General features: G+C 46.9%; 6 protein-coding genes across 6 annotated transcripts; 4 read left to right on the forward strand and 2 right to left on the reverse strand.

Annotated features, from left to right (window-relative positions):
• Positions 1-275: 275 nt before the first annotated feature.
• TGAM01_v209152 (hypothetical protein) lies at positions 276-956 on the forward strand (the record flags this gene model as incomplete). The annotated part of the gene is made up of 2 exons (XM_024550497.1): positions 276-826; positions 878-956. The coding sequence occupies 2 exons, from the start codon at positions 276-278 to the stop codon at positions 954-956; spliced, it is 630 nt and encodes a 209-aa protein (XP_024404742.1).
• A 2,009-nt stretch (positions 957-2,965) lies between these two features.
• TGAM01_v209153 (hypothetical protein) lies at positions 2,966-3,856 on the forward strand (the record flags this gene model as incomplete). The annotated part of the gene is made up of 1 exon (XM_018809966.1): positions 2,966-3,856. The coding sequence occupies one exon, from the start codon at positions 2,966-2,968 to the stop codon at positions 3,854-3,856; it is 891 nt and encodes a 296-aa protein (XP_018656789.1).
• Positions 3,857-5,126: 1,270 nt separating this feature from the next.
• TGAM01_v209154 (short-chain dehydrogenase) lies at positions 5,127-6,207 on the forward strand (the record flags this gene model as incomplete). The annotated part of the gene is made up of 2 exons (XM_018809967.1): positions 5,127-5,208; positions 5,273-6,207. 2 exons carry the CDS (start codon positions 5,127-5,129, stop codon positions 6,205-6,207), a joined length of 1,017 nt encoding a protein of 338 aa, XP_018656790.1.
• Positions 6,208-8,948: 2,741 nt separating this feature from the next.
• On the reverse strand, positions 8,949-11,927 carry TGAM01_v209155 (hypothetical protein; the record flags this gene model as incomplete). Its single annotated transcript, XM_024550498.1, has 5 exons — positions 8,949-9,832; positions 9,906-10,069; positions 10,382-10,416; positions 10,476-11,513; positions 11,820-11,927. 5 exons carry the CDS (start codon positions 11,925-11,927, stop codon positions 8,949-8,951), a joined length of 2,229 nt encoding a protein of 742 aa, XP_024404743.1.
• A 1,449-nt stretch (positions 11,928-13,376) lies between these two features.
• Positions 13,377-15,541, reverse strand: TGAM01_v209156 (hypothetical protein; the record flags this gene model as incomplete). The annotated part of the gene is made up of 8 exons (XM_024550499.1): positions 13,377-13,458; positions 13,518-13,979; positions 14,032-14,423; positions 14,476-14,724; positions 14,778-14,885; positions 14,937-15,028; positions 15,094-15,290; positions 15,345-15,541. 8 exons carry the CDS (start codon positions 15,539-15,541, stop codon positions 13,377-13,379), a joined length of 1,779 nt encoding a protein of 592 aa, XP_024404744.1.
• Positions 15,542-18,169: 2,628 nt separating this feature from the next.
• On the forward strand, positions 18,170-19,207 carry TGAM01_v209157 (hypothetical protein; the record flags this gene model as incomplete). Its single annotated transcript, XM_018809970.1, has 1 exon — positions 18,170-19,207. One exon carries the CDS (start codon positions 18,170-18,172, stop codon positions 19,205-19,207), a length of 1,038 nt encoding a protein of 345 aa, XP_018656793.1.
• Between the last annotated feature and the right edge of the window lie 233 nt (positions 19,208-19,440).

Consider the following 19,440-nt stretch of genomic DNA (forward strand, 5'->3'; position numbering starts at 1 on the left):
GCGACATCTGTGAATACACCGGTAACCACATCACTCTAGCAGGAATTTACGGCAACCCCTTAACTGCGGCTTTTGCTGACTAAGAGCAGAGCGGACATGTCCATTTCAACCAATGCTAAGGGGTCGTCTTGCTTATCCTGTTTCAGATGATCCAGGGCAATTCCAGAGTACTGGAGTAGGATTCCCATTAACATTGACTTCCATCATTCCTTTTAACCCGCAATATTCTCATCGATTGATCCATCTACGAACTGGCAGCGGTATGGAACATCAAGATGCAAAAGCAGAAGATTGAACGAGGACCGCGAGGCAGATATGCACGCCTGATTTGCCGTGGTTGCAGAGCACGAAAAATAAAATGCATCCTGCCATCGCGTGCGGACATGGGGCCACTGTGCAGCCCGCAGCCCGAGTCTACAAGTTGCGAACGATGTCGAAATCTAGATTTAGAATGCCTTGTCGAGCAGACTCACCTTGGGCGTCCAGCAGCGAAAAGTGTTATTCGGCCGATGGTGAGTAGTAAACCTGAGGGGTCTGCTAGCTCACGTATGCAAGATGAAGAGAGATCCAAGCTCTCGAACTCGATTCGGCAATTCCTGTTCTCTAGTGCGATGAATGTCAATTTGGTAGAGAGCATATGCGGACATACAGGAGCTCTGTCCAACGAAGACGATCTTTACTATTCCATGACTTGCATTAAAGCCTTTGTTGCCTTGGTCTTAGCCAAAGACACTTCCTTTGGTGCTGGTATCCTTCTGAGAACTGCTTGTGACACCCTACTGACAGACATTGTCGGTCGCGAGCTAGCCACCTCGCTTGACAATCTGTGAGCTCAGTCAAATTATTCATTGGCTTCTCGAAATGACTGACTTTGTAGACAGGCTGGTCTGGCAAAGATTTTTTATACCTGGAACTCCAAGTCTGACCGTATTAAGAGAACGCTTACTGTCAAGTGATCCCAACACAAACAATATCGCCACCAAGCTACTCTTTGGGGTGCTTTGTCTTACTGCGTGTACATCATCGGATAAATATTTTCGAAATGCACTCTTAATAGAGAAGCTACAACAGGTCGTTTCATCGTACGGTCAAGACTTCATTTTTTGCCCACCGACCCACATTGATTCAGTTATCGTATGTCGCTTTCTAGCGGCATTCAATCCAACAGCGCTGGCCACTTCGCAGAGAGTTGCTCACCACTCCATAAAAGGAGAACTATACATCAACCTTGCGTATCTTGTAGCACAACGACTCGATATCCTGCCCCGAACAGGGAGCCGCCCGTTCGTAGGCACGAACTCGATCGTTAGCCTAGAAATGCAGGAAGAAATCGCTATGTCTGTGCAAGGGCTTCAACTCATCGCTGAGGAGTTTCTCGTGGGGGACCCTCTATCGAAGTCGCTTAATGCTTTCCGGCATGTCCTGCAAAAAATGCAGCCTTATATTCATTCATATCAGATGTTATTGCAGACTGCATCTTGGACATCGATGATAGTTTTCCATATAAAGTGGACCACGGCAACTTATATGTTAATCGAAGCTATGGCGGACACGAAGCAAAATTGGATGAGCCCTAGTCGGCTCTTCATTGCGGTTGACGCAGGCGAAAAAAAATGTCTCGCAGAGATAGATTCGGCCTACCAACTGTTGTCCGACGCAGCCACATTCGGAGACCACGATGAACAAAATAAAATCATCGCCGTATGCTCACTCCTGGAGCTCCGATTTCACACGGTGATATCCAAATTATTCGGCTTTGGACTAGGCTACATGTCCCTGTTCCAAGCAAGGATCTTAAATGGCCAGTCGCAGTCGGGTGTAGATATCTGCAGGCACGAAGTTACTCAGATGGGAAATGTTGTTGTCAACAGCTTGCTGACAACACCAAATCACCAGCGAGACTCACATTTCTTCAAGTTTTTGGACCATTTTGGTAACCGATACCCCGACAAGCTGCAAGGCCTATTGGCCAAATTTGTGGAATGCACACAGATGAAATGGCAAGACAAAAGCTATGTTGCGCCAATCCACCCAATAATTCTGGATATGGTCAGTCACTGCAGGAATATCATCGAAAACAATTTGCTTCGGCTCCGGGTTTCCGGTAGACTGCATTGCAATTTTGATAGACAACTCGACCTTTTCACGCAATGCGCTCACCATATAGCCGCCATGTCTTCGCCACCAGGCAGCTCAGCTGACAGGGCAGACGAGGCATACAACCGTGGCTGTGTTTATTCTGCAAGCAGCAAGATGATTCACGGTTTTTGTGATTTGATGAGGAGGTTGAATTTGCAAGTCTCTTTAGTTGATGGCTGGGACGAATCCCTAGGCGCAGTCAACACAGCCGCTTTCCCCTATCTTCCCACGACTATTTCTGTCCTTCCAGAGATACCTTCATGTGCAGCTGATGCCATGCCTATGCAATTTAAGTCTCTGGAAGCCTGGAATTTGTGGCCCTATTCGGCTCCATCGAGGCAGTCTTCCTTTTCCCACAATTTGTTCGAAGCGGCCATGCAATCCAACACCGCGACAACGCCTGACGAAGAGCCGCCGGCAGTCATGCATTGAGATTCTCAGGATGTAACACTACAAGATACACTAAGCACAGTATAATCATAATATTTTATACAAACAGATAGATAGCAAGTTAAAGCCCAAAAAGGTAAAGAGAGAAACAGTTGCCTGACTTTTAGTAATCAGCGGGGTTATTAGTTGAACTTCTAGACTATGTTAACGGTGGGTGTTGCCTAAGCTAACGCTAACACCTGTTGAATAGTATGTAGAGTCGTTAATTTCGTAATGCACGTTCATTTCACTATTCGTGCTGTATGAATATCAAATCCTGGAATTCTTGGAGTACATAGCCTCTCTCAGGATCACATCAACGAAGAGAGTTCCTGGCTTAAGCAAGCTAGCGATAAGAACTACACCCAATAGTGCGACCGCCAATTGTCTGTACAAGATGACCCTTAGAACAGTCCGTACTCCCAGCCTCGACTTGGCATTTTACGAACATGGCTCTCCCCAAGGCTGGCCGGTTGTTCTATCACATGGCTTTCCATATGATATTCACGCGTATGATGATGTTGTTCCTATGCTTGTTGCAGCTGGAGCAAGAATCTTCGTTCCTTCTCTTCGTGGATTTGGCAAGACTCATTTCCATACAGCATCAACAATTAGATCTGGCCAACAATCTGCGTTAGCATCAGACCTGATTGCCTTGTTAGACGCAAATGGGATTGAAGCAGCGATTGTGGCTGGGTTTGACTGGGGAGGTTTGGCATCTTGCGCTGCTGCACTTCTCTGGCCATCCCGAATCACCGGCCTCGTGTCCTATGCTGGATACGATATCGTCAATCCCGGAGAACAGCAGGAACCAAACCATCCTGATTTAGAGCGCACCATGTGGTACCAACACCTCTTTCAACATGAACGGGGCAAGCAATGCTTGTCGAAGTTCCGACGTGATTTTTGCTATAGACTGTGGCAAGAGTGGTCCCCCTCATGGCCTTCAATCGATCAGGCGTTTAGCCAAACCGAAACATCATTTGATAATCCTGAATTTGTCGATGTTGTCATTCATGCGTATCGGTATGCACTCGGCACTGTGAAAGGAGACCCGTCACTGCAGCATTTCGAAGACAAGCTCGCCGCAAGACCCAAGATCACCGTTCCTACAATCACGTTAGACGGTACTCAGGATCCATTAAAGCCTGGAGGTACTGGGCACCACAATGAGATGTTTTCAGGCCGTCATGAGAGGAGAGAATTCAATGTGGGTCATGCTTTCCCTTTGGAAAATCCCGTGGCATTTGCGGAAGCGGTCATTGATGTCCATAATTGGGCCTCTTAAGTATGAGATAGGTTTGACTACAGCCCATTATTAGATGTCTTTATCAGTGACAATCCCTTGATTTTGGTAATCTTGGGCTCGTGAGCGATTTTTCTTTTTTTCTCACTAGACATACAAGCTACAGAGCGCTGGAGTCTAATTGAAACCTAATTTTACGCGGTAGTTTTATCGCAACCTTGTTATAGAATTAGAAGCTTCAAATATTGGAAAACCTATAATCTATCTTTCAATTACTTATAAATCTGTTTTCTGTATTCCGTATTGAAGGATGAGTTTCTTAGCCAGGTAGACAGAAGATAGTTGTTACAAAATGCTTCCGCATCACAGGTACAGCCCTTGTACAGGCAACGTAGGGAACCAACAGCCAAAATCTAGCGTTTTACAGATCAAAGATATATTCTGGTAATTCTGTAGGGTAAATTTCCACGGTTGGAGTTGATTGCGGGTAAAGTTATTAAAACTATGTAACTACAAAGCTAGTTGAAGAGACGCTTGCCGCTATGGGATCGATTTCAAAGATAACTTTAAGAAAAAGCATACGTTTATTAGAATTGATAAAAAAAAAACCGACCTTACAAATCAATATAGCAAATCATTGACAAATCTGAACCTTTTCAATATGTCATCATCTTGTGATACGGAAGGGAGAACATCAAAGCACACCAATTTGAGAAGAGTTCTAAATGTACGCCGCCGAGAGTTTGGTTGAAAGTGGAGAAAAAAGAGAAGCATATCCTCAGATCACTTCATTAGCGAAAATGAAGGCGGAAATAGAGCTCGGCACGTAAACTGAGTAACAAACGACAAGGAGAAGCGGAGTTAGGCATAAAATGCGTTTAGATAAGAGTTTTGTAACACTGCAAGTAATATTGTACAAGCGGGAAATTTAAAGAGCGGACAGGAGCGGCGTAGGAGCGGATAGGAACAGACAGTAGCGGGACAGGAGCGGACTAAAGACAGCTCGAGCAAAGGAGAGCGGACAGAAGCGGTCAACAAATAATTTTTCATTATCAATAGCAATACCACATTATCAATAAAAATGTTATATAATCAATTGAGATTTGTCATAAAGCCGCTCACTGAGACTTGGTCAAGATTCATGTCTTTATGCCATGATTCACAGGACTATTAAGCTGCATAAATAGACTATATAAGCAACGAGCAAGTTACATATTGATACGCAGGCACTTGATCGCCACAACATTTCACTTTCAAACAATCACATTGAACGACTCTATCACTTGTGAGCAAGGAAGCTACACTAGCCGCAATGTCAAATGTAGAATGGAGGTTTGATACCACTGGTGTCTCAGTCGTACGGGCATTTTCTGACAGAGTCAATAAGAAAACTAGTGCGTAAATTCCGCAGCAGTTAGTGGATAATATATTACTTCTACTAATAACAATCCTCGATAGTTCTCATTACTGGCCCTAGCCCTGGGGGCATTGGAGCAAAGATTCCAACCGATCTTAGTGAGGGCGCATCCCCGGCCCATATCATTCTGGCCGGCCGCGATTTAGTCAAAATTCAGCCGCTTGTCGCAGAGTTACATAAGCTGAATGCTTCTATCAGAGTTGATCTTATTCAGTTGGATCTTGCATCTTTTGAATCTGTCCGCAAGGCTGCTAAGGAGATTGCAGACCTGACCAACCAGATTCATTACGTTTTTAACAATGCTGGCATCATGGCGGTCAAAGATTTTACGAAGACGGTTGATGGTATTGAAGCACAGTTTGCTATCAATCATGTCGGCCACTTTCTACTTACAGGTTTGCTCCTGCCGCTGATAACAAAGGCTTCAACCGCAGCTGCCGCATCAGGCGACCATAGCCTTCCGGTTCGCATTATTAATATGACAAGCAACGGATATATCTTCCAGGGGGTACGCTTCAATGATTACAACTTTCAAGATGGAAAGGAGTATGATCCTTGGGTAGGCTATGGCCAAGCAAAATCTGCAAACATCATATTCGCCAAGGTCCTATCCAAAATGCTTGAAGGCTTTAACGCGACCTCGTTTTCCGCCACCCCTGGCCTAGTTCTTGAAACAAATCTGCAGAGTACCGTCGACAGAGATGTTTGGGCTTCGGTTGGAGAAGCGTATGATAAAGCATGGGAGGGTAGAGATAAGCCACCGTTCGAAGAGCCCAAGCCTCTTGCCTGTGGCGCGTCCACACCTCTTAGGGCTGCACTGGACCCAACACTTTCCAGTACTCCTGGTGAATATCTCATGGACTGCAAGATCATGGATGAATCGGCTAAGCTGGGCCATATCAAAGGTAGTGAGGTTGGACAGAATTTATGGGAGCTGAGCGAGAAACTTGTTGGCCAAACGTTTTCCATAAACTAGATTCAAACTAGCAGTACTGATATAGCCAACATGTAGCCCTATTTGCCACTAAGCCATTTGGCCTTTCAAGCAATCTATCGGAGGTTCAGCAAATGGCCCCTTTTGTCATAGGTCAAACGTGCGCTGCGAACTATGCCGGCTCTCTTAGCCTAGGCACCATTCGATATCGAGTTGGTACAGTATACGTGAAATAATCAAGTGTATTTTTGAGTAGGTAAGACCTTTGCCAATACATTGTCTTGCAACATGTTTGAATGGGATTTGATGTAGTATGGTTCTTATGTTTGGGCCTAGATCAATAGAAGGTGACAGACAGCTGGCGATCAGGTATAAAAGGTAGTCTCCAAATAATAACCTTGAGCAGTAAAAGCAAACCCGCTTATACCCCCGACCTATCTAATAAACCAATGAATAAACGGAGTATAACGAAGAACTTGTCTAAGCTTCCCTGTATTAACCTTTCCAGCGTTCTCTCGAGCAGGAGGTAACGCATTTCGGTGATATAAGGCGATGAAGGCATAAAGTCCGGCGATAAGCCATTCGGGGATAGCTTGGAGACAAAGCTGAATTGTCTCGTTTCCATTCCCAAGAGGAGAGAATTTTGGGTCTTTGTCAAAGATTGAAAGTAGAGAGTACGCGACGCGAACAGCCAGCAACAACATAGATACCAGCATCGTTGCTAGAGTAATGCTCAGGCTGGTTTGACAAGTGTTAAACTGTGGAGCCTTTTTGTGTTGACCATAGAGTAGTACGGCTGCACTGCCTATGCAGACAAAAGTCGCGACATATAGGCAGATTCCTGCTTTAAGTGCAGCTGTAGCATCCAAGCTACCTCCAGAGAGGTTGGCAGGTTTGAAAGACTGAACTCCTCCTACGAGTGTGACGATAGTCGATACTTCTGTACACAGCTCAAAGGTAAATAATGCGCGCTCCATCTGATTAGGGTTAGTTTTCACATGGATGAACGCATTATGTTGCGTTAGAAGACTCGTCGAAGTGAGCAGCAATGGACCTAGTCCGATTGTATTGCAAATGGCCGCGCCCATTACAAGGCTCTTATTGCCTCCAGTACTCCTCGTATTCTCCAAAGCCAGCTGGAAGGCATCTCCGATAATTCGTAGAACTGCGAATAGACTGAGGGCTAACCATGGAAAGCGGGTAGCGAAAAATTTGCGCGCAAGAGCATAGGCTGTCTGCGGAAGAATAATTGCGTATATGACGATCGATGTAATGGCAACAGCTCCTCGATAGTTGACCATGTTGGGCTTCGTGGTTCGGATGCCTCGCTGTGGTGTACTTGACGACACTGAAATACAGTGGGAAACGAGACTTGCTTTACATAGAAGAGCATAGTAGATATACTTGAATATTGATATTGTCAAGATGTAAGAGCTCATTGACTCTTATGCGTAGGGGGCCGTGATGAGAAAGGGGACTTGGAGGACATTAGTCCTAAAACGGAAATTCATTCGAGCAGCTCCGATGACCTTCCAAGAGACTCCATAGAGCAAGCGAAGACCTAACAAGCCAGCTGTTTCGAGGCCATATGAGCTGACGAAGAGGCCTCACTTCGAAAGCAGTTGCTGAATAGGCTTGATCCGTAATTTGAGACTGCTAAAGGGCCAAGTTTGGCGACATTTTGAAGTAGATAGATACCAAACAGGCGAATCGCGGTGTGTTAGCTCTTATCCTGACATCGGAAACGGCATCTCGAGATAGTTGGCATATTAAAAAATCGGTGATCGGCTTTGAGTCGGTGTTTAGCTTGCGTGTTGCTTGCTCGTGATTATACTCAGTTGGGGCGCCCCTCGCATCTACAGTAGAGGCAGATTAATCCTAATTGAGGTATAAAAGATGAAATAGCCTCCAGGTAATTTCTCAGAACACTCTCTATACATCACGATTACATTCACACCAAACTGCATCTTCCTTACTTATTTATCCAAATCAACATGCATTGGAAGCACTCTCTCTCCTCTCTGCTCGTCTTCCCGACGTTGAACAATGCTTCGCCATATCCATCCAAGGATCAGATCACGGCCATTTTTTCTTACCTGGAGGGGACCAACTCTTCATACTCTTCCTTCTTCTCACACGTCTCACCAACCGTGAACTGGACCATTGAGGGTACCCATCCTGCCGCCGGCCAATATACCAATCGTACTATTCTCGAAGCCACCTTCGCTCGAATAGATGCCACAGGCTCTGAAGAGAGACCATTAATAATTACTTTAACCAATGTCATTGGTGGAGGAGATGATGAATGGAGTGTGCAGGAGCTAGAAGTTTTAGGTTACTGCAAGAATGGTTGGTTCTATCCTACCCTCATTGTGGCTTAATGGATACAGCCGTATATATGTGGGCTGTAAGTTTGCTGAAAATTCTCAGGCCTGAAATTTGATAACCGCTATGCTTGGGCGACTCGATGGAACTCAAATGCAACGATTGTAGAGGCGCGAGCGTATTTAGACTCGATGTTGGTTTCGCAGGCGCTGCAACAGAATGAGCTTGGAATCCTGTTTACGTATAACGACCCTAGAGATGTTCTTGTTCCATTTGTTGAGCTTTCTGAAGCAATTGCTCTCGAGGCTACAGGGCTGTCTCAAGAATGACATTGGTCTCTTTTGCTAGCCGTGTTGTGGTAGCTTAGTATCGGCACGGTACACTTTCCAATAACTGCATATTGATTATCCTGCAAGTAGTAATAGTACATGTTTCATAAATGATATTTATTTGCCGTATCAAGAGGCAGCTACCGATCGGATCCGATGGAGCAACTGCAGCCCCCTTCCCATGGCTAAAAAGCGCCCCCAAGTTGGAGCAGCGCATAACACCCGGACAACCTCTTGGATAAGCCGCGCTGCGCCATCTGAGCCGAGGATGCAGCCCACACCCGCCAGGTAGGGGCGCATCGAGGCGCCTTGTTCCAGCCAGATCTGCTCGTCGTGCTGGCTATTCTTCTGGTCTAGGCGAAATGTTGGCGGCACACTTACTTGGCCTTGATCGAGCATTCGCTCAACATGCTGATGCGCAGACACACCGGAGATCTCTCCGTAGATCCAAAGGGCCTGGCAACAAACCGTCATCGCGTGGCCCTCAAAATACGCATGCATGTTTGAATGACGAATACAGCCGTACAACTTGCCCGCGTGTAAGGCGACCTGGCGAGCCTCTCCGCCGCGTTGCCGTATCCAAGCCCGGAGACGGTTTTGGCATTCGAGAATATCGTCGCTCGATACACGGTACCCGGAGTAGCAAAAGAGCTCGCCCATGGATATACCGAGAAGAATACCAATCGAGTGATGGTGTATCAGAATTGCAGATTTGAGCGAAGACAGCCTGGGAAGCTCCTCAATACCCGAACACAGTATCCGCAGGTATTCCATGGCCCTACTAGTGCCTGGGGAGGTTTCTTGCGTCATTTTCTGGACATTATTAGATTGCAGGCCGTCTCCAGTAAAACTAGGTGGCGACCAGAACCCGTCCTCCAGACAATGGCGGTACCGTAGCGCAGTTCTATAGACACCCAAAACAAGGAGCAGGGTAGAGAAATCACCGAGAGACTGCGGGTATGTCTTGTCTCTGTACAAGTGGTTCAACTCTTGTCGGATGCTTAGGGGCTGACCTGCTGCTGAATCACAACTGCTTAATCGCCTACCACATTATAAATATCGCACCCCTAGGAATCTATGACTCACCGTCCTTGCCTTGCTTCTGGAGGACTTCAAACCACGCAGCTGCGGTAGGAGCCCGCCATAGCTCCTCCGTGCCGGGCAGTGGCAGTCGAAGAAGATCTGTCGGGATAATTGGTGGCAGGTCAAAAAATAACGCATTCTGGCTGTCGAGTAGCTGATGTCGAGACCTGTCAGTGTGGTTTGGCAAAGGACGGGAATAAGAAAAAGAAAGAGGAGGGGGATGCATGAAGTGGTTCATACTGACCCAGACCGAATACGCCAACCGGCACATACTCTCTTTACGACTCCACAGTCTCCATGCCTCTGCGCATGGCTGCCCTGGGTCGATTGCATTAATGCGCGGTCCTATTTCATTGAAACAATTCACTTTTCGGCACACTGATGCGATGAGACTCCGGATAGACTGGGCAGACTCAGTGAGCCTGAGGTCACGCGAAAATTGCAAACCAATCTGGTTCAGTAAACCAGCCTGAGCTAACCATGGCTCGTGCGTTGTGCGGTAGTCCTCTTCAATCTTGTCCACATCGTGAGCTTCCTGATTCTCCAGATTTGGTGGGGATCCTGTATACGCACCGTGGCATGAAAGGCTCGGCGAAGAAATTCTTGGAAAATATCCACACAATCAGCGACAGCAGGGACTTTGGAGTAGCGACACCCAATCGTCACCAAAGCAAGGAGTACCAGCCAATGCTCTTGACGAGGGTCAAAGCTCGGTTTGTGGATGAAGGGGAAAAGGGGGTCGAATTCTTCGAAGAAGAGCTGCATAAATGCGTTACAGGCAGTAAGAGAAGGGAAAGCACCGGTTGAAAACTGCTTATATCCTGCTTCGGTCGTGTTGTTCAAGGATTCGAATTTTGCTACAATTTGATCGTACTTTTGTCTGGGGAGAGGATTGACGTGAGCGAGGTCCTCAGGACACCATATATCGTCACTATCCCTCGAGGAGAGTATTGGATCAAAGGTGCCCATGATGAGAGGATTGGCTTGTCTCTTGCCGATCCTCGCACTTTGTTTCCATGCTTTTTGTATGTAATCGTCGAATCTCATTGCTTGGCCTAGGTTCGGCTCGGGGCTGGCTCTTGCGGCGAGGAAGCTCGGCACGGGTGCCCGAGACTCCGGTAGATGTTGATCTGGGTCCGATGCAAATATTGAATCCCCAGCTTGCGAAGGAGAGAGTTTCTCTGGAAACATTACCTGTGGAAAGCCGGCGTTTGGGCATTGATAGAGCGAGCCAAGGTCCAGAAAGCTGTCCCAGAAAGATGCATCCTGTGCAGCCATGTTGAGGGGGCATCGATCGGAGGACTGGAGCCCAAAGGCCAAAGGCGCAAACTCAAAGTCCAGATTCAGAGCATTGACATGCTGCGATGCCCCTGAGCATTCCAGCTCAGCCCTATCCCCGGACGGGATAGAAAGGAGTTGCCCGCCAGCCACAACCGTGGGGATGAGCTGAGTGGAAAGGCCGTCAGAGTTTCTTGATATATCCAGGGGATTGCTCGGGTCGTCTGCACTTTGCGCCTTTGGCCATGATTCTTGTAGCTCAACACCCGAGTGGCTAATCCGAGGCGACGGATGGATGACCGTCCTCAGACGTCGCGGCGCATCATCAGCTGACTGCAAGCAACCGTTAGAAGGGCTCCTGCAAAGGTGCGCGCCTCGAGTGCACCACTTGCCTGGGAAAGCTGATGCTGCAAGTACGAGCAAAGCTGATTCTTGGAGAAGCATCGGCTACATGGCTGGTGGCCATCGCAACGCAGCTTGGATTGCGAGCACTCGCGGCATGCCCGCCTTACTCTGCTACGCTGGCGGTCGCGATGGCTCTCCTCGTGCACTGAGATATGCCGCTGCAGAGTATCTCTGCCATCGGCCAAGACGGTTAGCAGGCTTCCAGACCTCGATGCCAGCAGCAAGATGGCTTACTTCCGCGAGAATGCGCGCCGGCAGTGGGAGCAGGAAAAGGGCCGCTGGCCCAGATGTCGCATCCTGTGTCTCAGAAGATGCTCGGCACGGCGAAAGGTTGCGCTGCATTCGCTGCAGGCGTGGCTGGCCATGTTGGAGCGGCGACGTCTGCAGAAAACCATCCAGCCAGTAGCAAGTGAGGCGAGATGCGGTCTAATTGGAAGTGCTCCGAAGACAGCGGCAATAAGAGTCGTAAGGGTTGATCGATGTAGATTGCATGACGTGCCTTAGAGTGCAAGGACTATGGAGCTTTTGGAGCGGGCCGGCTCGGAGCAAGAAGAAAAAGCGAAATCCGGAGAAAATGAAGCCCCATATCCAACCATTACTCATGCTGTGTCGCGAGCGCCCCGACTCTCACGACATGTAGAAGGTTGCTACCAAGCATATCGAGACACGTTTACATGAGTTGAGCTCAAAGCCAACCCTGCGAGACCGGCCATCTGCTGACGGCAACAATATCAAGGGTCCGAACCGGAGATGTGACTCCTATAGCGCTGTAATGTGCTCAGAACCGTTGGCAGGCTTCGATTTGTACGTTTAGCATCAACCTTGACCTAGCCAAAATCTCAAGTCCAAGGCGGCTTTGTTTGTGATTTTCGCCGTTCACTTAGCAGCGACCCGAGCGGGGGACCCCACTCGGGGGTTGCAGTGGAGCATTGGTAAGCTGAAGGATGAATCCTTCCATACCGAACGCACCTGGTGGTTATCAGCGAAGTTGCGAGTGCCGAGCATCTGGCAGTTTGTTTTTCTTTAGGGGATATTCTATGGGGTCTAATGTATAATGCAAGAGTGGCATACGTCGCTGTGACTAACTTTCCTCTGAGACAATAAGCAGACTACTCACTCACAGGGCTCTAGTCTTCCATCACGCAAATGCTAGCTAGAAGAGTCCGTGAGCTGTCACGGATAACGATAGGTTTATTCCGATGCCGACCCAATCTCGGAGGCTTCTACTTCTCTTGTTGTTCAAAATGTGGACTAGGGGTAAGATCTGGCTTAAGCTAGTAGAGTTCATAACTTGTCACACATAGACCGAGATTGTATAGATGGAATGGTGCTTGAAGCTCAATATCACGAACAAAATCTAAACACAGAGGCGTGAGCAAGAACAGAAATTAGACACCACATATCCCAACAGCCCTCCATAAAGCAACCTAAAATAACTATGCTGTGGTGCCTCCTGAAATGAGGGAAGAGAGAGGTGATCACGAGTCTTAGAGACGAGAGTGAAAGAATATGTAGCAGCAGCCTCGCCTTACTACAAGAACGCAGTGATGAGTGATGTCGATGACAAGTTGATCCCGAAACCCTCTAATATACCCTTTCAATCACGGCATATGTCTGACTAGGCAAATTCTAACATATACTTATACAATAATGAACTGGAACTAGCTGCACGGCTAATCTCGATTATCGTATCTTCCAAGATTTCACTACTTTCATTTACTCTTGTAGGAGCTCTGACAAGTTGAAAATGAAACAAATTGGGGCCTGCTCAATTTAATATTGAATCCATATCTACACAATTGGCAAGACGACATAGCTTTCGTAGTCTTTGCCAATATGGATGTTATTCGTTCCACACAGAGTTCTTTCATCCCTTGACAGCCGTCAGTTTTTAAATCATCCCAAAAGGTCATTTTGATTTGGGATACTAACCTGTCAATTGGGTCGTAGCAGGCAAAGAGATCTGCGCCTACAGGGTCCTTAGGCGAAATCTCAACCACTAAACGTTCGCCTCTTCCCACGACTACGTTTGTAGGCCAAAGCTCAATCTGCAGATCGTATACCTCGCCGTTTCTCACCTCTTTCCTATCAGACCTTCTGTGGCTTGGCACCGGTACTGGAAGGTGGAAACTGTCGGGATATGGGTTCGGGTCGATGGTGCGATGAGAGGCTCGAAGCCAGCCAAACACTACGGGTGTGGGATTTCCCAGGCTAGAGCTGTATGAAGACTCGATTCCTTGTGCGTTGATCTTTCGAATAGCAACATAAACGTCGAGGTCTGGCTCGGTTTCGCCTTCATGATCGGTCAAGGAGACAGCAAGACGGACATGTCCATGACCTGTTACTTCATACTCCTCTTCAGCTACTGGAGTGGTGAATTGAATACATTCCCCACTGCATGAGTGATTAATGAGAGTGTCTATACGAGTGGCTGCAATTGACTTACTATAGTGCTTGGTAAGAGAAGGTTGCCTCAACAGAGGGTTTCTCTTTTAACAGCATCTTGTTGGCAGTAAGGTAGTGTTTCTCATACTTCGTGCGGGCGAGCGGCCATTCGTTTTCGTCACGGAACTTGTACTCCAGTTCACCTTGAATGCTGCCTTGTGGCTGTGTGCCGCGGCGAACTGCAAACGCGACGGGGGCCTGTTTGCCAGTCTTCCAGCCATCATAGTCGTCGCCCTTGAGGAAGCAGTCAAAGAATGACTTTTGATACGTAATGTATGGTTCACAGTAGTAAGGGAGATCATGACGTCCAGTATGTATACGCAGAAACTTATACCGCGAGCTCGCTCGCATATAGCCCAAGACATTGCCTCGGAGATGCAACCCAGTTCCGCCCTGCATATATCATTAGCCTAGAAAGTGCGACAAGCAGTACGCTTCACTTTACCCAATTGCCTGCGCTGAGCAACGGAACCTGAATTCTAGAGTAGTCTTCGCCAACCATATGATCCTTGTACCATTCGTCATCAATCCATTCATTTTCAAGGAGGAATTTCGGAAGCTTCTGGTGCAATCCATCTAGCTCGGAGTCACTGAGCTTGCCCTCGGGTGACGTTGGGCCCCAGCAACCATTAGACCTGTTCCGGCTGCCATAATGGTTTCGCATAATCTGCCTGAGATACCAGACATCCATAAACTGCAATCTCATTAGCATCAACAAAGCCAACAGAAATCTTGGATAGCGTATACACTGTGATAGATACCACCATGGCGGCCTCCCTCTCGATAATAGTCACCTAAACCCTCCCAAGGCACCATGCATGCGAGACCCCGAGGTTGGCGCGCTGCCGTTGGCCACTTGTATCAAACGTTAGCAGAAAGTGACGGAACTGCTCTTGAATGACCAACCTGGTTAAGGCCCAAGTAGGATATTCCTGTCAGGCCAACCTTGCCAATTGACCATGGCTGGTCTGCAGCCCACTCGATAGCCTTGGCGTAATCTATAATGCCATGAGAAAGTGTATTTGCATGCTAGCGCCTAAAGAGACCATCCAGGAGCACTTACCATCCCAATCTTGAGTGCTGAACGGCCTAGACGCGCCACTAGAGGCACCTGAACCTCGGTGGTCCATTATGACAACTGCGTAGCCATGAGGGCACCACCAGCTCGGCGCAGGTGCTTCCCACGACAAATGTTTACTCTTCATAACCTCGGGAAGATCTGCTGCAAATACTTTATACACTTCGTTGTCGATAAAAGGCCTAAGCAAGTCGTGTTAGAGATATGACAAGTCCGATGATACGAGCACTTCCTACACATCTTTTCCGTAAGGAGTTGCCGTCATGAGAACAGGGAATTCTGGCCCCCCTGAGCGAGGGAGAAAGACATTTAGGCGTATGCGATCGCCGTCGCCAACCTCGAATTCCTCGTTAATACGGGCAATGTAGCGGCTGTCACTCTCGTCAACAGTTGTAATAGCCCCAAGTGGCTTATAGTTGTCTTTGTAGCCCATAGGAATTGCGATAGAAGTGGTTGATGATCAGGAAAACTTGTTGTACCGGTATTGCGCACTACCTTCTGGATGATCGAGGGTCATTATCGAGGACGCCCGTCGCAGTCTTATATCGAACGCCGTGGAGCTCGTGAATCTGGTAAAGCAATCCTTAGGCTTTGTAACGGGCCGAACCGTATAATACACAGCACTCCAACTAGTGGAAGCCAACCATAGAAGCCGACTATACAAAGTCGCTCGGGTAATGCCGTGCGGAGGTGGGGTTATGGGTTATCGTAAATCTGATTATGTTGCAAGGCCACAGGTTTTTGCAACACAGCATAATCAGATGACCGTTTGCTTGTGCGACAACTAGTGACAACAGCGCGAGCCTACTTGGATACTATAGCAGAAAGGACTGCACCCCAATCTGGCGGTATTACTGGAGGCTACCCCGCTCGGGAGCGCGCTTCTCTTCTCCGTAAGCAAGTATTACTATATAATAGACACCCTGCTTGTTTCTTGAACTACAATTTAGTTCTTTTAGGGCAAGAGCGCTCTTTTGTCCTGTATTAAAAGTTCATCTACACGACTGGTAGAAATGAGGGGTCGTGCATTCATGCAGTAAACCCACCAAATCTAACCCCTTAGAAATAACCCGATGTGAACACTGTGCTATTGCCAGCTCCTTCTGATCCTACCCTCGGAGCTATCTTTGAGAGCATAATGCTCACATATAATCTATATCTACAAGCACCTCCTTCGTTAGATTCAGAGTGACCGCAATTCGCAAATGCCTGAAAAGACAAAAGCGAAACTCGTCGCTAATCCACCTGAATGCTAGGTGCACCAGCCTGGCTATGAGCCTAAGGTTCCAGAAGAATGCCGTCCACTATCTACCAGAAGCTAGATAGCTCTCTGCACAAAATTCGAGGAAAATAGAACTACATGGGAGCTAACGAGGTTCGCACTCGAGACTTCCCCGCCATTCACAGCGTTATCATATCTCTAGGGATATACCGCTGAGAAAGTCGACACTGAAGTCAACAGTCAACTTGTTCCAGCCACCTCAAGTCTTGCATTAGACCTAAGGCATATAACATGCTATTGGCGGCAACAATTCGTGCCGACAAATAGGGGATTTTTATCTCTGGACAGACACTTTATGTGTCAACCAGAGCGATGCGAACGAACGGGAAGAGCAGGTGAAAATGATGGCTACCCTCTATTCGGCGGCGGAAATTGAAATGAGCTCCCTGGGCCCATCAACTGAGGTAACAGATAATAAACCACTACCGCAAGTTAATAATCTGAGCCTTTTTGTTCCGACTATCATTCTAGATAACATATTGGAAGTTGATCAAGTCAAATTTATCAAAAGAGAAACAGGGCCTGCTGGGGTTGTTGGCTCATATTTGTCAAGGCATGTGTTGCATCCGAGTGGACATCCTGCGCTGCAAAGTGTCTTTCGCACCCTCATGAAGGATATACTGCTCGATGCTGATCCACAGGAACAGCACGTCATGATACACTTCTTCGGGTTTATCCGTGCTATGATTTACGGACCGGAAACAGGTATGATAAGTCTGAAACCGGAGGAAGTATTGGAAAGCTTGGGCTTTTCAACAGCGTCTCCATCTCAATTTGCAGAATTGGTAAAGAAAGTTTATCTTCCTAGCATGAGTGTAGAGACATCAGTATGGACAGAGCTGGCTTTCTTTACTGCTTCAAACGGCTTGGGATGGTACATGGTCTAGCTCAGCTGTACTTGATCTTTGTCTTCGCGTTGTCCTGGAGATTAGAGAGCTCAATTACACTAGCATTGCTGAAACCTCAAAAGGCTACTTGTGCATTGCTCCCATTGGGACTAAGGCGGCCGATCAAATCTGCTTAATGTACAAGAATGATAGCGCTTCCGTAAGTAGGCACAAAGGCGGGCACTGGGAGTATGTAGGGAGCTGTTACAGCTATGGACTACCTGGAGTTCGTACCCAAGAGTTTACTAGTGGCATACCAAGACATAAATTCTAGAGCTTTTAAACTAAATTACTGGTGTTTATTAGAAAACAGCCATATAAGATCCTCACGGTATGTACCTCTGGTAATACATAGGGAGTAATAAATAATTAAGAAGAATAGATCCTCTTTTAGTAAAGTATTTATAAGCTAAAAAAAAAAGTAAGATATTTACCTTCTAAAACAATCATTATCTTCAGTATATCAGCATATGGAGCACTTTATCATGGATTAATTAATTGCTTTTGACTGTTGTTCAATTAATAAGCGCTTGCTGATTAATTGTTTGAACTCCCTGTTAGTACTATCAAATCTAGACAAGGTTGTTTGTTGCTCAATGCCTACAACTAGGCTTTTCGATACTTAACAATTTGTTAATGTACTAGATCTCTTATTTCCGAATGGCTAAGTCCGGCTTTGTTAGCAATTTACGGCTTTAACTTCCTGGTCAAGCTTGTTTATTTACATTAGAATCGGCGATAGATTTAACCTTGCTTATCGCTACACACATCTTTGGTTGTATATATATTGTGAGATAACTGTTGTCGTTTCGAGTAATATAGAAAGGCAATACTCTTCTAGAATATATTATTCTAGCTACGGAGTATTTTGACAACGATAGATAATTGCAATATGCGTTTGAATAGTCCCATTGCTGCATTTGCCACTTTCGGCTCTTTGGTTTGGGCTCTACCTACGGAGGATGCTAGCAACACTCCTAAGACATTGCGAGATGTGATTGTCTTCCCCAACAACACCTGGGTAGAGAATATTGCTGTGCGATCAAACGGAAAATTACTTGTTACTCTGTTGAACATACCCGAAGTCTGGGAGGTTGAGCCACTCTCTGGGTCTGCTGAGCTCGCATACTCATTCCCCAACGCCAACGCATGTCTAGGGATTACAGAGGTGGGGCACGACATCTTTGCTGTTAATGTTGGAAATTTGTCTGCGCCTGCTACGGGTGCACCTGGCAGTTGGAGCGTATGGACACTAGACTACAATACGGCAAATTCCAGCTCTAACAGGCCAACACCAAAGGAAATTACTGCTATTCCACCGGCAGTCTTCTTAAATAGCCTTGCCAGCCTACCCACCAAGCCTGGTGTTGTCCTGGCAGGCGACTCTTTCCTCGGTCAAATCTTTGCGGTAGACACCACTGATGGCCATTACAACGTCGCCATAGATGTGCCAGAGTTCAAGCCTAACGCAACTGCCGCTATCCAGTTTGGTGTCAATGGCATCAAAATCCACGACGGACATTTATATTTCACTAATTCTTTGAAGTCACCTCTTCTTGCCAGCATACCATTGTCCACCAATGGGACCGCTTCCGGACCCGTGAAGACCATTGCGAAGAGTGCACAATACCCGGTTAATTCGGGATTTCAAGCAGATGATTTCGCACTGGATGCTACGGCCGAATATGCATGGGTTGCAACTAATCTTTCCAACTTGATTGTTCGAATTACCATAGCTACGGGAAAGCAGCAGGTTGTAGCTGGCGAGAGTTCAGATCCTGTGGTTGCGGGTGCAACTAGTGCTGCTTTTGGAAGAAATTGGTACAATAGGCATATACTATATATTGTTACAGATGGTGGATTAGGTGACCCAAGTTCTGCTGGAGTTACAGGTGGCAAGATTGTAGCCCTTGATACTACCAAATTATAAACCTAATATACAGATAGTCAAGCAGGTAGTAGAAAGCAATCGTTATTATTATCCAAGTAGCTATACATTTGTTCAAATCGAAGTAGAAGTTGTGATGGCCCCTCAGACCGTTTATAATAGTGAGGAAAGCTGCTGCGCCAATCGAGGTCCTCGCTGTTCAGCCGTAGACACAGTCTGCTACACACCAAACTAATTCGACGCTTAAAAAAGACGCCAGCATGCTGCGGCAGTCC

The sequence above is a fragment of the Trichoderma gamsii genome (genome assembly GCF_001481775.2).
Source record: "Trichoderma gamsii strain T6085 chromosome Unknown Scaffold_43.2, whole genome shotgun sequence".
Classification (NCBI taxonomy): domain Eukaryota; kingdom Fungi; phylum Ascomycota; class Sordariomycetes; order Hypocreales; family Hypocreaceae; genus Trichoderma; species Trichoderma gamsii.